We start from the raw sequence: 15,318 nt of genomic DNA, 5'->3' as shown, positions 1-15,318 counted from the left end.
TCTCAGTGACAGTCAGTGCTGAAAAACAGGGCCCTTCCCAAAGACAACGGTAAATTCACTTTTTTGGAAATAAAATAAACTACTTCTTCTATATACATTATGGGTGAGATTTAATAGGATGAGAGTTTCAGAAAGTGAGAGATTTGGTGAGAAATCTCCAGTTTTTTTAAAGCGGCAATCATTTACACTGCAAATTCAAACTGCTTTTGCAGTGTAAATGATTGCCACTTTAAAAAACCTGGAGATTTCTTCTCAAATCTCTCACTTTCTGAATCTCTCATCCTATTAAATCTCACCCAATGTGTCCTGTACCACAAGTGAAATATAACCTAGCAAGTTCTCGTGTCTGTGCTGTATTGATCCCCCTTTAGAAATAACAGCAGATAAAGCAGCAGCATAAGGAGGACACGGCGCCCAGGAAGAACCCGCTCCCTGTCCATGTACGGTGCTAAGGTGCTTGCTTTCGGCAGAAACAGCCTGGCAGCTGCCCACACTTGCTGGCTGCAGTCACACTCGTCGCAGTGATGTCATCGGAACGCGCCCGGGTGGTTGAGGGACGGGCGACTGCTGCGGGAGTCTGCGGCTATTCCCGGGGGGTGGCTCTGCGGGTGAGTGCTGCTAGTGCCAGCCAGCCTTGTACCGTGTCTCCTGCTCATGGCTGCTAGCAGGTCTTGGGCTGCTGCATGACTGAGTGGCCGGGACAGTTACTGTGCGCCTACACACGGGTATGTCGTGCTATGCGCTGCTTCAGTACCCGCTCTGTGCTTGCACTCACTCTGCACAACACAGGTGTGTACACTACTGACCCGACCGACAGGCAAAGGTGTATATACAGTAGTGCACAGGGGTATACTGCTCAGGACAACAAAAGCACATGGAAAGTACAAATAAACATAAGTACACAGACTTGGGGGCTCCTATTATCGTTTAGAAGCACCACATCTAATTAAAAACAAGGACGTTATATTTTATAAATAGCTGCCAGCTGTTTAGTAATAAATATCTACCATAATATTTAACAATTACAATACACTATAAAATAGTTTCTCAAACTCCACTACCTCATGCAAACATGCATTGGGTCGACCACCACTAAAGGTCAACAGGCCTTATGTAAAAGGTCAACAGCTTTTTTGGAGCCGGCATGTGCTGACAGACGGTATTTCACACCCTACCATCCACTAGGACATGGAGGGAGAATATAATAGTGTACCGAGCATAGCAGTGCACTTTTACCGTGTCCATGGTGACTGTCGACATTCGGGCTAATAAAAGGTGAAAACCCATGTCAACCTTCCCATTATCAACCTAATGTTTGTGTTGACCTTAGCCATGTCCATTTTTTTCATGTGTTGACATTCAGTGGTCGACCCAATGACCTACGTTTTAAGGATATCCATGCTTGAGCAAAGGTAACTTTTCATTAGTAAGAAATTGGGTCCCTCTTCCTGCTGTGTGGCAAGGGAGGGATACCCTAGGGGCGCTAGATGTGACCTGCTTCACTCAAAAGCAGCTGCAATAAAATCAGGTTTGTCAAACCTGAAAATACAAACAAGAGAAAAAAACGAAAATATGCAGCGCTGGAAATTCTAAATTAATAAAAAACCAATTAGCAGTTGGATTGACTTTACAGATTTATATATAAAAAGATCATAACAATTTAATAGGCCACATGGCCACACATGTACATAAAATATTGATAAAAAAGGGGCATGGGTATGGTAGCAGAATGGGGATGAACTGGAATAACTGTCTGTTCCTATATTGCCTAGATTGGTATTTTTGGGACCGCCTTTGGTAACCAGAGCAATAGATATATTTACCGTCCACTTTGCTCACTGGAGGGGGGAATGGATCCTGATGGAATGGAATTTCCCTTGGTATGTCCAAAGTCCCTTCTGTATCGAGCGTGGAGTGGGGCTTGCCACTTGGTGATGAAATAATTCTGGTATTCAGGTCCTTTTTTAGGCTGGTTCGGGCAGTTGAATTGACAAAAAGAGTAGGTAGAGCCAGTGCTCCTGCTTCTGCTTCCAAAGATGGATGTCCAACTGACGCGTTTCGCTTGAAACAAGCTTTATCAAAGGTATAATTATACCTTTGATAAAGCTTGTTTCAAGCGAAACGCGTCAGGTGGACATCCATCTTTGGAAGCAGAAGCAGGAGCACTGGCTCTACCTACTCTTTTTGTCAATTCAACTGCCCGAACCAGCCTAAAAAAGGACCTGAATACCAGAATTATTTCATCACCAAGTGGCAAGCCCCACTCCACGCTCGATACAGAAGGGACTTTGGACATACCAAGGGAAATTCCATTCCATCAGGATCCATTCCCCCCTCCAGTGAGCAAAGTGGACGGTAAATATATCTATTGCTCTGGTTACCAAAGGCGGTCCCAAAAATACCAATCTAGGCAATATAGGAACGGACAGTTATTCCAGTTCATCCCCATTCTGCTACCATACCCATGCCCCTTTTTTAACAATATTTTATGTACATGTGTGGCCATGTGGCCTATTAAATTGTTATGATCTTTTTATATATAAATCTGTGAAGTCAATCCAACTGCTAATTGGTTTTTTATTAATTTAGAATTTCCAGCGCTGCATATTTTCGTTTTTTTTCTCTAACTTTTCATTAGTACCTCAATCAATTTGATTATACATCCTGTACTCAAGCAAGAAAATCATTCAAATCTGGGAAAGTCAGAGTACAAATTTTGTAAAGGTGCCCATACACTGTCCAATTATTGTATACAATATCGCATCTCATCGCATACGTTTTGCGATGAGATCAAATACAAAAAGTATGTGCAGCACATACTTTTTGAGCTGTGCGATGAGATGTGTGACCGGAGCGCGCATCTCATCGCACCTAGCAATTGTATCATGTATGGACACCTTTATGCATTTTTATATGGTCTTACACTACATTAAACTTGTAACACTAAACCAAGTTTTAAAATGACAAGACACACCATCATTGTCAAATATAATATTCAGTATAATAACAAATATCAACATATTTCATAATATATATTATTAATGCAAAGAAACAAATCCAATCACAGCAATAAAATACATAGGAGCCAGAGTAATAAAACAAATGTAATAATAATTCCACTCATTGTCCCTCCAGCAATAATTCTACCGCATGCTGTCCCCGTAGTAATTCTACCATTTCCCCACCCCCACAATTATTTTACAGCACTCTGGCCCTGATTTAGTATAAGACGATTTGTGCAATTCTGGGCATGCACATCCATCGCAACTTGCATGTGTGAAGCTCGAACTGCAACTGCATTCCGGAAGCATGCAATGTTAGTTTGAGTGACGATTGAGGGCGTTGAGAATTGGACATCGCAGGTGTCAGCAAGACTGCAACTGTAGCTTAATCAGGATCATTGGGCTTGATTCAGACCTGAGGCTACAGCATGATCGTAGCTATGGACTCCCTCATACAGAGGGAGTCCATGCATCGTTTACGACATGGAGTGTACACTCCTATCATGAATGATATCAATAATGATTTCCCTTGAACTCCTCGGAGCACAGGACAAAATATATATTTTGTGAAAATTGACAAGCCCCATACATACTACCCGATGCTGGCTGCATATTCAGCAGACGAGAGGGGTCGTTAACGATCTGTTGGAGCATGCATCATTAACAAAATTAAGTGCACACGCAAGTATACAGTAAAATATATTGCTCAGATAGCCCTCTGAGAGATATGCTTTAGTGCTGGCATGTCCAACGTTGGCCCTGCAGATGTTTTGAAACTACACATCCCAGCATGTTTTGACACAGTTTTGCTATTAGAGAATGCTAAAACTATGGCAAAGCATGCTGGGATGTGTAGTTTCAAAACATCTGGAGGGCCAACGTTGGACATGCCTGCTTTAGTGCATGGATGTCCAAACATTGGCCCTCCAGCTGTTGTGGAACTTTAAGTCCCATCAAGCCTTGCGACAGTTTTTCTCTTAGGGAATGCTAAAACTATGGCAAGGCATGCTGGGATGTGTAGTTTCACAACAGCTGGAGGGCCACAGTTTGGACATGCCTGCTAGAGTGTGTATGGGGTCAAAGATTTCACAAGATATATCTTCTGTTCCGTCCGTTTTCGGGAAGTTTCAGGGGGAAAAAAAGAGTGCGTGAGATCAGTTCCAGCTTCAATCAGCCTGTCTCTGTCACAGAGTTGCAGTAGGTTCAGAGTTACACATACTTGCACAAACTGAAAAAATCATTCAATGGTGAGTGAGTTGCGTATGGATTTGCCGCTGGCAAGTCATTTGCAGACTTTCACAGGGCGAGTTTTCACTCTATTGGTGGTGACTATCTGATTGCAGTGTTCAGGTCTGGCTCCGGGCCAGAGTGCGCACACACTAGACTAGGGATGCCCATCGGTGCAGTCGCCATCGATGGTGATTCTGCATACAGACATCGATAGTTAGAAACTATGTGATGGCAACCATCGATAGTTTTAGCTATCAATGGTTAGCCATTCTCTTTGACTGATTGGCGTTTTTATTATGCCATCGATGTAGGGAAACCATCTGGTTCTTCCCATCGAATGCAAAAGTATTCGACATTGGCCATAAACCATCGATGATTTTGAATCATTGATAGTCAATGGCCATCCCTGCACTAGACCATATGCATTAAAATATTGTTAAAGATATTGTTATTGTGCATATAGCTTACAAATCTTGTCCAATGTGTACCCAGCTTTTAGTTTCTAAATTTTTATTAAGGGATTATTCCTGTGTATATTCCAGTGGTTTCCAAACTGTATGGCTAGGCACACTGATGCATATGATGCTCTTCAGGGGTGCCTTAGGTTGGTGCTCCAAAACAAATCAAAGTGTTTGGCAAAATCAGTGCAAACATGTGGACAGTCAGAAACAGAACTCTACACAACTACATAATTAGACCTAAAGGTGCCCACAGACACTACAATTGTACTGTGCTATGCGTTTTTGTCTGTACAATGGTTCTATACAATTTTTCTTCCAGCTTGCTATGAGATGTGCACTTGGATGCATAAGATGTGATGTGATGAACCCATGTTTGTAATGTTAAATTTCAAATGTAGTCTAAAAAGTATGTGCAGCACGTACTTTTTTAGACATACAATATCGGGCTCCCGGGAACGCGCATCGCACAAGCACATAAACACCATCCAATAATTGTACATAAGATGCAATTTGTGCTTAAAAAGTACAAAACGCATTCGATAATTGATGCGTCTGTGGGCACCTTTAGGAAGTCATATAAGCACAATTTACTTAATATTTGTATTTAATTTTATCAATAAAAAACTTTGACCCTAGCAGTGCTGTGAAAAAAAATACTGCTACTCTAGGGTGCTGTGATTTATGAAAATTTGGTGGAACTTTTGAGTGGTTGGCCCAGGTGCAAAAATATAATTTGGGCACCACTCCTTAATTCCACCCCTAGTTCACAATATGCCACACAGCAGTGGGTGAGAGGCAAAGCGTGACCGTATAAGGCAGTGGGAAGCAGAGGTTGACAGTGGAAAGCTGGGGTGTAAGAAGGGCAGGGAGAGGCAAGTATTGACAGCAGGAGGCAGGGGGGTACTTCGGTGACAGGGAAAGGCAGAGGGTGATAGTGTATTGCAGGGAGAGGTTGGCATAAAGAGAATGACTGACAACAAAAAGCAAGGGGAGGCAATGAGTGACAGCGACAGGCAGGGAGAGGCAGAGGGTGATGGGTAGCAGAGGAAGAGAGGGAGAGGCAGTGGGTGGCAGGGGTACAAGCACAATGTCCTGCATGGTGTGAAGAACCTGTACCTTGGTGGGACAGGAACAAAGTGGTCTTTACTCTGTCTGTGAGAGAGGGCCCTGCCCTTTGTGCTTTCCGGGTGTGAGCTGCCTTTAATTCACAATTAGCAGTAAATGGGAAAAATACACAGAGGTCTATTAAGCAGAGGCAGTATATGGCTTTGATTAATAGGGATTGATTAATATGGCAGGACTTTTCTATCAGCTGGCACAGAAAAGGCACTGCCCTCAGGAAAGGGGCAGGTCCCTCAGGAACTGGGGTCCACCTGCTCTCTGTACTGGGCCATTCATTTGCTCTCTGTACTGGGCCATTCAGGGGATAACTCATTGGCAGGTATTCAATGCCGGTGCGAGCGGCCGGCGAGGGGGTTAAACTGCGAGGATCACAGAAAACCAGTGATCCTCGCAGTTTAACCCCCGCACCGGCCGCTCGCACTATGCAACGTTCCGGGGGAATCCTCGCAGTCACAGAACGGCGAGGATTCCCCTAAACTGCGAGAGCCGCGGCTAGTGCAGCAAACTCGCTGTAATTAGCCTCGGCTCTCGCAGCTTTTGGAGGCACATTCGCAAATTCCCCCTCGCTCAAAAAACGGAGCGAGGGGGAATTTGCGAAGGAGGGGGGGTGACTGCGAGCAAAAAGTCCTGCTCGCAGTCACCGCTCGCCCACGGCATTGAATATATGCCATTGCTGGGAAGTAATAGAGCATTCTGTTCCTCCTGGAGAGGGTCATGTTGGGATGTATGAATAAAGCGAAGCAAAATATGTGAGCTACAGTATTTTACAGATAGAATAGTTACAAAAAGTAAAGGAAAAATTGATAATGTATATATCTACACAACTACAAATAAATGGGAGAAGGTGTATGTGTGTGTGTAAATATAGGGGGGGGGACTCTTCACACTTGTCTAATGTATTTAATTGTTTGTTCTTTGTTTAAGCAATCGCATAACACTGGGGAACAGAAACATGCAGACCCGGGAGAGCAGGCAGAAATGGAAGAGATTACATTTACAAGAGACACGGTTTTATCCGATGTCCATCTTCACATCCATCATAAAAGGCATCTCATGGTCAGACTGAATGCAGTTGGGCAGCCAGGTAAAAATCTGTGATAAATAAGACAGTTGTTTTGTATTTTGTTGTATTATGTGTTTTCAAAGAGACTTACATTAGTGAACAGTTTTCATCTCTTTTAATACCAACATTCAGAGATTAGAGAATTTACTTACTGCCATTATCTTCTTAGTACATGTATTATATATTACCTACATCCTCAGTGTAATCATTTTTTTTTTTTTTCCATCAATAGATTTTTATTGGTGCAGAAAATTTATATGGGGTACAAAAAAGAAAAGGGGGCATTCCAGGGAAGGAGGGGGGGGGAGGGGGAAGGGGCGTGGATAGCAAACATAAGGGGGGTTACAAATCAGACATAGATCATAACATATCACTGCGCAGAGTGATCCACGGTAACGGCATAAATTCAAACAAGCACTGATTATTATTGTACATTGTACATTGCTGCTCTGTGGCCTAGGGTTAATGGACTCTCAGTTATAGGAGGTAGAGGGAGCAGGGCTGAGGGGCTGACATTGAACTGGAGAGGCATCAGGAAGCTCAGTCAGATTGAATTGTGGCGAAATCGGAGTGGTATCGGGGGGGAGGTGACCAGCACCATCACCCTCCGAGGTGTATATAAACCAAGGCAGCCAGCGGGAGTGAGGGGGGGGAGGTCTGGAGGAGAGGGGTAGGGCATTGGTTTCCATAAGATAATGATGGTTAGTCTTCAGGATAACCTTAAGGAGAGAAGGGGGGAGGGTTGTTTCCATTGCTGTGCCAAATTGGCCCGAGCAGCGATGTGGATATGCCCTAGGACATAAGTTTTCTGTGTCGGAACATCCTGGGGGTAGATGTGGAACAGGGCGATATGGGGGGAGGGAGTAATAGGCGTCTGGAGGACTGTGGAGGCTAGGTTGAAGACCTCCTTCCAGTACTCCCGGAGTTTTGGGCAGGACCAAAAGATGTGGTATATGTTCCCCACACCGCCACACTGCCTCCAGCACTTATTAGAACAGGAAGGCCAAAAGGTATGGAGGCGGTCGGGGGTTAGGTAGAGCCTATTGACGAGTTTGATATGCATCTCATTGTGATTTAGGCAGCGGGACATTGTGTAGGAAGATAGAAATATTTGACGCCACTGGGCGGGCGACAGTGGTCCGCCAAGGTCCACCTCCCACTTCTTATGGGCTGAGGTTTTGGAAAGTTCAGAAGGGGTCACCAAGACTTTATACCAAAACGATATATCCCCTTTAGAATGTACCATGTTGGGCCTCGCGAGGGCCACTTGGAAGAGTGCATCTGGAGGGGAATAGTTATGGAAGTTAGATTTCCACCAGTGAGCGAGTTGCAGATAGTGGTAATATTCCGATTTGGGGAGAGAGAATTGGTGTTCAAGGGAGGTGAAGGGAGTCACAGAGTGTGCTTCCAGGATGTCGCTTAGGGTTTTAATCCCATGGGCTCTCCAGACCGTCAGTCGAAGGTTGGGTATCAATTTCGCTACTGTGGTGATAGGTAAGGTGGCTATAAGAGAGTTCGAAGGGGGGAGCGAGGCCATAAGTTGGTCCCACGTGTGAAGGGAAGCTATAGTGGATGGAAGCAGGTTCGGGAGGTTGGGTCTAACATGTTGCGGGATCTTGAGGAGATCTGATAATGGGATAAGGGGGGAGCGGGTTTGTTCGATGGTCACCCATGCCCTGGGGGAAGAAGGGTCAGTGTAATGCTTAATTGGGGCTAGTAGGCATGCTGCTTGGTATTGAAACAGATCGGGGAGATCAAGTCCCCCGAAGGCTCTTGGGATTGACATCCTGGAGCGGGCCATAGTCGGGGGTTTCGCTGCCCAGATATATTTTGTCAGGATGGAAGTGGCAAGTTGTAAGGACTTTTTAGGGAACATATATGGGATGGTACGAAACAGGTACATTAGTTTAGGAAGTAATGACATTTTAAAAGCTGCCATGCGTCCCAACCAGGAAATTTCAAAAGAGAGCCAGGATTTGGAAAGGGCGGCAAGGGAGGTGAGGAGGGGGGATAGGTTGGCATCGAAGACATTTGCCATAAGGGGGGTAATGTGTATGCCAAGATATTTTATTGATTTGGTTTGCCAATTGTATTTGTATATGGATTTCAGTTGCTGCAGTGAGTTAGTGATGTTTATCGGGAGGGCATCAGTTTTAGTAGTATTAAGTTTATAGTATGAGGCTGCGCTATATGAAGCTAGAGTTGAGTGGAGAGACGGAAGGGAGGTAATAGGGTTGGTCACAAAAAGGAGTACATCGTCTGCGAATAGGCTAAGTTTATGGTTACTGGGTCCTTTTTGCAGACCTGGGAAATTTGGGTTATTGCGAATGGAAATGGCCAGAGGTTCTATGGAAAGAACAAAAATTAACGGGGAGAGGGGGCAGCCCTGCCTAGTGCCGTTTGAGATCTTAAATGGGTCCGAAACAAAGCCGTTGGTGAACACCCGGGCTGACGGGGAGCCATATAAAGATAGGATTGATGTGAGAATCCGATCCCCAAAGCCAAAGCGCAACAGCACCTCCTCCATATATTTCCAGTTTAGTCTGTCGAATGCCTTTTCGGCATCCAATGATAGGAGGAGGAGGTGCTGTTCCGCCGAGAGAGAGTCGACCAGATCAAACACTCTTCTGGTATTGTCCGAGGCCTGACGCCCCGGGACGAATCCCGCCTGATCCGGGTGCACCAGCAAGGGCAGAATTTGGTTAATACGGAGCGCCATAAGTTTAGCAAATAGCTTAATATCGGTATTTAATAGTGCGATAGGTCGATAATTTTGGCAGAAGGCCGGGTTTTTGCCTGGTTTCGGGATGGTTACTATACGGGCCTCTAGGAGCTCTGGGGCAGCATGACCTGTGGAGGACAGTTCATTGAAAAGATTCGTCAAGTATGGGGATAAAAGGTCGCTGAAGGTGATATAGAAGTCTGTAATAAACCCGTCGGGTCCAGGGGCCTTGTTGCGGGGAAGGGATTTAATGGCCGATTGAACCTCTTGCTGTGTCCAGGGGGCATTTAGGGAGTCTAATTGTTCCGGGGTGATGGAAGGGGGTTGTAGGTCGTGTAGGAAACTTGAGATGGTGTCACTGGTGGGCTGTGGTGTGGAAGGGTCTGAAGATAGATTGTACAGTTTGGAGTAATAGTCTGCAAATTGGTTGGCTATATCTTTGGGGTTGCTAAATTTCTCTTTGGACGGGGAGATTATACATTTGATTCTATTCCTGGCTTGTTGGGTACGTAATTTGCGGGCTAACATTTTGCCGGATCTGTTGCTGGAGAGATAGAATTTATGTCTTAATCTATTCAGAGCGGACTGGGTACGCGCCAGGAGGAGTTTTTGGAGTTGGCCACGTATGTTGGCCAGCTCCTTCTTCAGGAGGTTCGATGGGGCTGACTTATTTTGTGATTCCAGGGCACCCAGCTTAGTCTCCAAGGCTTTCTGTGTTGCAATGGCCCTTCTTTTTAGGGTTGCTCCCGCTTGTATGGCCGCCCCTCTGGTGACCGCTTTAAAAGCGCACCAGTGGGTGGTCACAGAGGTGTCCTGTGGTGCATTATGAGACATGTAGGAGTTGATGGATGCTAGAATAGATGTTTTGGCGGTGGGGTCAGACAGTAAGTGTGGGAAAAGGCGCCATGGTCTGGGGGGGATTTTAGATGGTTGGAAATCCCACTGCCACAGAACTGGCGCGTGGTCAGACCAAGTAATTGGGAGGATGTCCACCTTGGTGGTGTGCTGCAAAGCCCATTTATCGCATACAGTAGGATGAAATCGATCCTAGAGTACGTGTTGTGTACTGGGGAATAAAACGTATATTCACGCCCGGTGGGGTAAGAAGTTCTCCAGGTGTCATAGAGATCGAATTCTAGCAAGAGGTTGCGGAATGCTAAGGACATGTTATTGGAGGAAGATTGGCCGGTGGTGGGGCGTCGGGATTTGTCCAGCAAGGGGTCTAGGGTCAGATTAAAGTCTCCTAACAGTATGAGGGAGCCTTTGGCGGAATTCCTAACTAGAGAGAGTAGTTTGCGCAGGAAGGGAAGTTGGTTGGAGTTAGGAGCGTATATGCAGACAATGGTCGTCAGCTTGTCCTCGAGGAGACCCGTCAGGATTAGATACCTGCCATTCTTGTCTGCTATTTGGGATTGATGGACAAAGGAGGTGTGGCCGCTAATCAGGATTGCTACTCCATTTCGTTTGGATGGGCCGTTAGCATAGTAGGCTACGGGATAGTTCGAGTTCTTAAAGGTGGGGGGGTTGGGAGAGGCAAAATGTGTCTCCTGGAGCGCAACCACATCCGCCCTTTGCTTGTGAAAATATGTAAGGGCAAGCCTGCGCTTATTGGGAGAGTTCAGACCTTTAACATTGAGTGATAGGAACTTAGGCATTCAGGGGCTTAAGGGGGTACAATAAGAGTGGAGGGCATCTGGTCTTGTGGGGGCTAGGGCAACAGTCTTTGCTATCCATTACAGGGAGGGGAGGGGGTGGGGGGGAAGATGTGGAGTAGGGTGGGGGCAGAGAGCGAGGAGAAGAGTAAGAAAAAGGGAAAGGCAAAACAAAAGGGTCCAGTAATTGGGCCCGCATGACTACTGCAGGGGAGAGAAAGGGAAGGGGAAACTCGTGCAGTAGTAACTAGAGGTTAGGGGGGTGGCCTGTGTCTTGAGCGGGGAGAGAAAACAAGGCCGCCACTCATAGTTATACAAACAAACATAAACATATAATGGGGGGAAAACCAGCATATTGTATTGTAATAAAACCTGAGAATATTACAAAGAAACCGTTTGACACATCTAAGTAATCAGAAGTAGATAGTATAAGATTATGATAAACTGTCTAATGTACTATCAAATACCATAACATATAACTAACTAAAAATAGAAAAAGTTACAACTATAGCCATGGGACTAGGCGTCTGACGCCCTGCTTTGCTAAACAAATAGAGAGAGTATACTCATCGCTAAGTCCTCATCCCGGTGGAGGAGGAAGCAGGGGGGACGGCCGTAGGGTCCATGGATCAGCAATTATGAACAAACGTGGAGAGGGACAGTCTTTCAGGTGTTGGACCATTCCTGGCGCATGGACTGCGGGCGTCTCGGTTCTGGAGGTCTTGTGATCGAGATGTCCCATTCCAGTAGGAGCTTGATCCCCGCATCCACGGAAGATATGGTGTACGAGGTGTCATCATGGTATATTATCGGTTTGACTGGGAACCCCCAGCGGTACCGGATATCCTGGGATCTTAGTGCCGAAGTGATGGGGGCAAATGCTCTCCTGTTAGCCAGGGTGGCGGGGGAGAAGTCCTGAAACAGCTGGAGGCCACCCAAGACATCAGTGTTCCTTTGCTCACGTGCCGCTCTCAGTAGCTGTTCTTTTATCGTGAAGAAGTGAACTCTGAGGAGGGTATCACGGGGTAGGTCGGCGGAGACCGTCTTAGGTCTGGGGAGGCGGTGTATGCGGTCTATCAACAGTTCCTTGGGATCTGTGGAGGGGAGAAGTTTGCGGAAGAGAGAGACGGCATAATCTTCAAGCTCAGAGTTGGCCACAGAGTCGGGTATGCCTCGGATTTTCACGTTATTACGTCTGGACCTGTCCTCTAAGTCCGCCAGCTTGGATTTAAACTGGGTAATCTCCTGTTGTTGTTGATCGTATGAGGATATCAGGTCGTTGTGGGACGCAACCAGTTCTTCCATTTTCCGCTCTAGGTGGTCTGTTCTGTCGCCTATTGCCACTAGCTAAGTTTTGACCTCTCGAATGGCTAGTTTGAGATCTTTGGCTATCTCAGCCTGGAATGCCGAGAAAACCTGGCATAGGGATTTTACAGTCACCGGTTCATCTGAGTTTGCGTCTATCCCTGCCACTCCAATTGCAGGGGTAAGCTCCTCGATTACTCCCAGGGGGGAGGGCATGTGCTTCGGGGGGCTAGAATGGGGGGCAGGGATTTGAGAGGATCTCCGCGAGGACATGGAAATTTTTGCCGGGACAGCGTCCTTGGGTCTCTTAGCGGGCATGTTGATATTGACGGCACAAAAAAAACCAAAAATTAGGGTACAGTTAAAGGATGGTACCGTGGGGGTGTTTGACTCAGGCTAAGAAGGCATGGTAGTTGCTGGAGTTCCGGTATTAAGTAGTGGCAGCCCTGAAGTCAGAGTGATCACATTTGTGCAAATAGGGATGCAAAAATCTGCGTTAGATCCACTAGGGTGTGCTGGAGCTGCTATAGGACCTGTACCAGGTCAGTTAGAAATCAGGCTGCGTGGACCTTTTAGTATGGTCCCCAAAGTGGGGGTGATATGAATCTGTCCAGCAAGTTAGGCTGAGCTGTGTTAAAAGGCAGTGGGTTGAGCTCAATTTTGGGGGTCTCTGTGGGAGCTCCAGGGGAGGGATTCAAAGGAAGGTGGTGGGCTCCACTGACTGTGGGGTTGTGGATGTAGATGCCGGCTGGGAAGTGGGGACGCAGGGTATTGAGAGGCTGTAGGCACACTCTTAGAGGGGTACTCACAGTCAGCTTCAGGTCCACAGAATAGAGCCTTATGCGTTGGGAGGCACAGTCTGTCTCCTCTGATGGCTGCTGCACTTTCTTCTGTCTGTGCAGAACAGCGTCTCTAAAACAGGCCTGTGTGGGGATGATGACCCCTTTCTAGGGTGGTGCTGTGCGGGGACCGTCCCTGCTGGGGATCGCCGCTCCGTCCTGCAGTGCTGGGGGTTGAGGGCCGCGCGATCGCCGCGGCTCCAAAATCGAGCCCCCGGCTCCGGCCACCGGACCAGGCCGCAACCCGCAAAAGCGCTTAGAAGCGCTTCCCGGCTCCGCGGCGGGGACCCGTCGCAGCCGGAGGTGGTGGGGCAGTCGGCGTGGGTATTGTGGAGGGGTTAGGTCCTCTCAAAGGCAGCTTTTGGGCTGTTGAAAGAGCCCGGCGGTGGGAGCACCCGTGGAGTACGACTGGTCCGCTCGCGTGCCAGGCCACACCCCCAGTGTAATCATTTTTTAAATCATTCTATTGGGTTAATACAGTATTCTCTATTACCAAGTTAGCAGTGAGTCTGACACCGCTTTGCAGTTTACAGTAACTGTCAAGTAATAATTGTGCAGTTGACACAGAGGTAATGAATATTTATACAAAGCAATAACCGTGGTATGTCTCCCCAGTCATTTTCTTAGCCTAATGTACTGTACATATTCATGTGTTTAATATTTTTTTTTTTTTTATTTCTTTTTATTGCAAATTTTCACGATTAACATTAGTTGTACATAAATAGTACACAGTATCGTTGCCATTAGAATTAACAAAGGGACCGACCTGCAAGTCGGATTACATTTAGGAATAAAGATAAATTCGATCATCATTGCGTTAGATTAGTTTGACATGAAATTGAAATAACTTCAAACATACAGTATATGAAAAAGAAAAATATTGAATATAACGTATAAATCCTTGCATACCATCTTCTAATTTCTAACACTTTCTAACATGTGGGTCAATTCTTGGTTCGGCATATGGTTCTTTATGATACCCCATGTATTTTAATAAAGAAGTAATTAGACACGAAATACTGTGATGCTATATTATACCTATTACTATTGACTAAACATATACACGTAGACAGAAGGGAGGGAGGGTAAGAAATAGAAAGAGAAAAGGCAGAGTAGGAGAAGAGAAAGAAAGAATAGAGAAGAAAAAGAAAAAGAGAAAATAGATTTCAGACCTGTTTTGGGGTAGCCATTAACATATTGCAAGTTAACAACAACACATCATCGTATGACTCTACTACATCAAGACCATCCTTCATATGATTTTTTTTTTTTTATATATATATATATATATATTTTTTCTTTTTTAATAGATTTTATCTTATGTACGCCTTTCATAGGTTATAAAAAGAAAGCAACATCAGAAAATCTCCAAGTTAGATATGACATTCTGTTTGACTTTATCCTCCAAGATATTAATAAAAAAAGACCATTTCGCGTAAAATCTGCGTATCCCATTTTTTTGATCTAATCGAGCATGTTTCCTTTCGAAGTACATAAACTGAATAAGTTTCTGTTTGACATGAGATAAGTTTGGAGCAGTTTTTTTTGTCCAATGTGTTAGAATGCATTTCCGTGAAATGGTAATGATATTTATCAGTAGGGGAAGAGCATTCGTATCAATCGAATCCATATCCCAGTCCTGGAAGATAAGACCCATGCACGCTGGGGGTGACATAGCCCAGTTGACCGATAACATTTGGTTGATAAAATTGGTGACCTTGCACCAAAACCTCTTCACTTTAACACAGTCCCACATGCAATGTGCAAAATCAGCTTTAGTTACGCCGCATTTATAGCAGTGGCCTAATTCTTCTGTTACCATGTGTCTGCGTTGGTAAGGCGAAATATATGCTCTGTGCAAAGTCCGAATGTGCACCTCTTGGAGATACGCAGATTTTAGGGACTTCATCGTGTGTAGTTGT

The 15,318-nt window shown here is 45.5% G+C and overlaps 1 protein-coding gene across 6 annotated transcripts in view; it reads left to right on the top strand.

Annotated features, from left to right (window-relative positions):
• Window positions 1-409: 409 nt before the first annotated feature.
• Window positions 410-15,318, top strand: part of METTL22 (methyltransferase 22, Kin17 lysine) — a 209,018-nt gene continuing 194,109 nt past the window's right edge. For 3 of the 6 annotated variants that reach the window (XR_014450768.1, XR_014450769.1, XM_083153382.1), the window contains exons 1-2: window positions 413-608; window positions 6,740-6,899. Coding sequence is in view for 4 of the 6 variants with exons in the window: in XM_083153382.1 (XP_083009508.1) it covers window positions 525-608; window positions 6,740-6,899 (244 nt within the window). In the remaining 2 variants the exon portion in view is untranslated. Of the gene's footprint in view, window positions 726-6,739; window positions 6,900-15,318 lie in introns of all 6 variants that reach the window. The other 3 variants (XM_083153385.1, XM_083153384.1, XM_083153383.1) reach the window with 3 other exon arrangements.

The sequence above is a fragment of the Crinia signifera genome, chromosome 7, assembly GCF_055691185.1.
Source record: "Crinia signifera chromosome 7, ASM5569118v1, whole genome shotgun sequence".
In the NCBI taxonomy this organism is placed as follows: Eukaryota; Metazoa; Chordata; class Amphibia; order Anura; family Myobatrachidae; genus Crinia; species Crinia signifera.
Note: the sequence above shows the minus strand (reverse complement) of the source record. Positions and strands in the feature narration are given on the sequence as shown.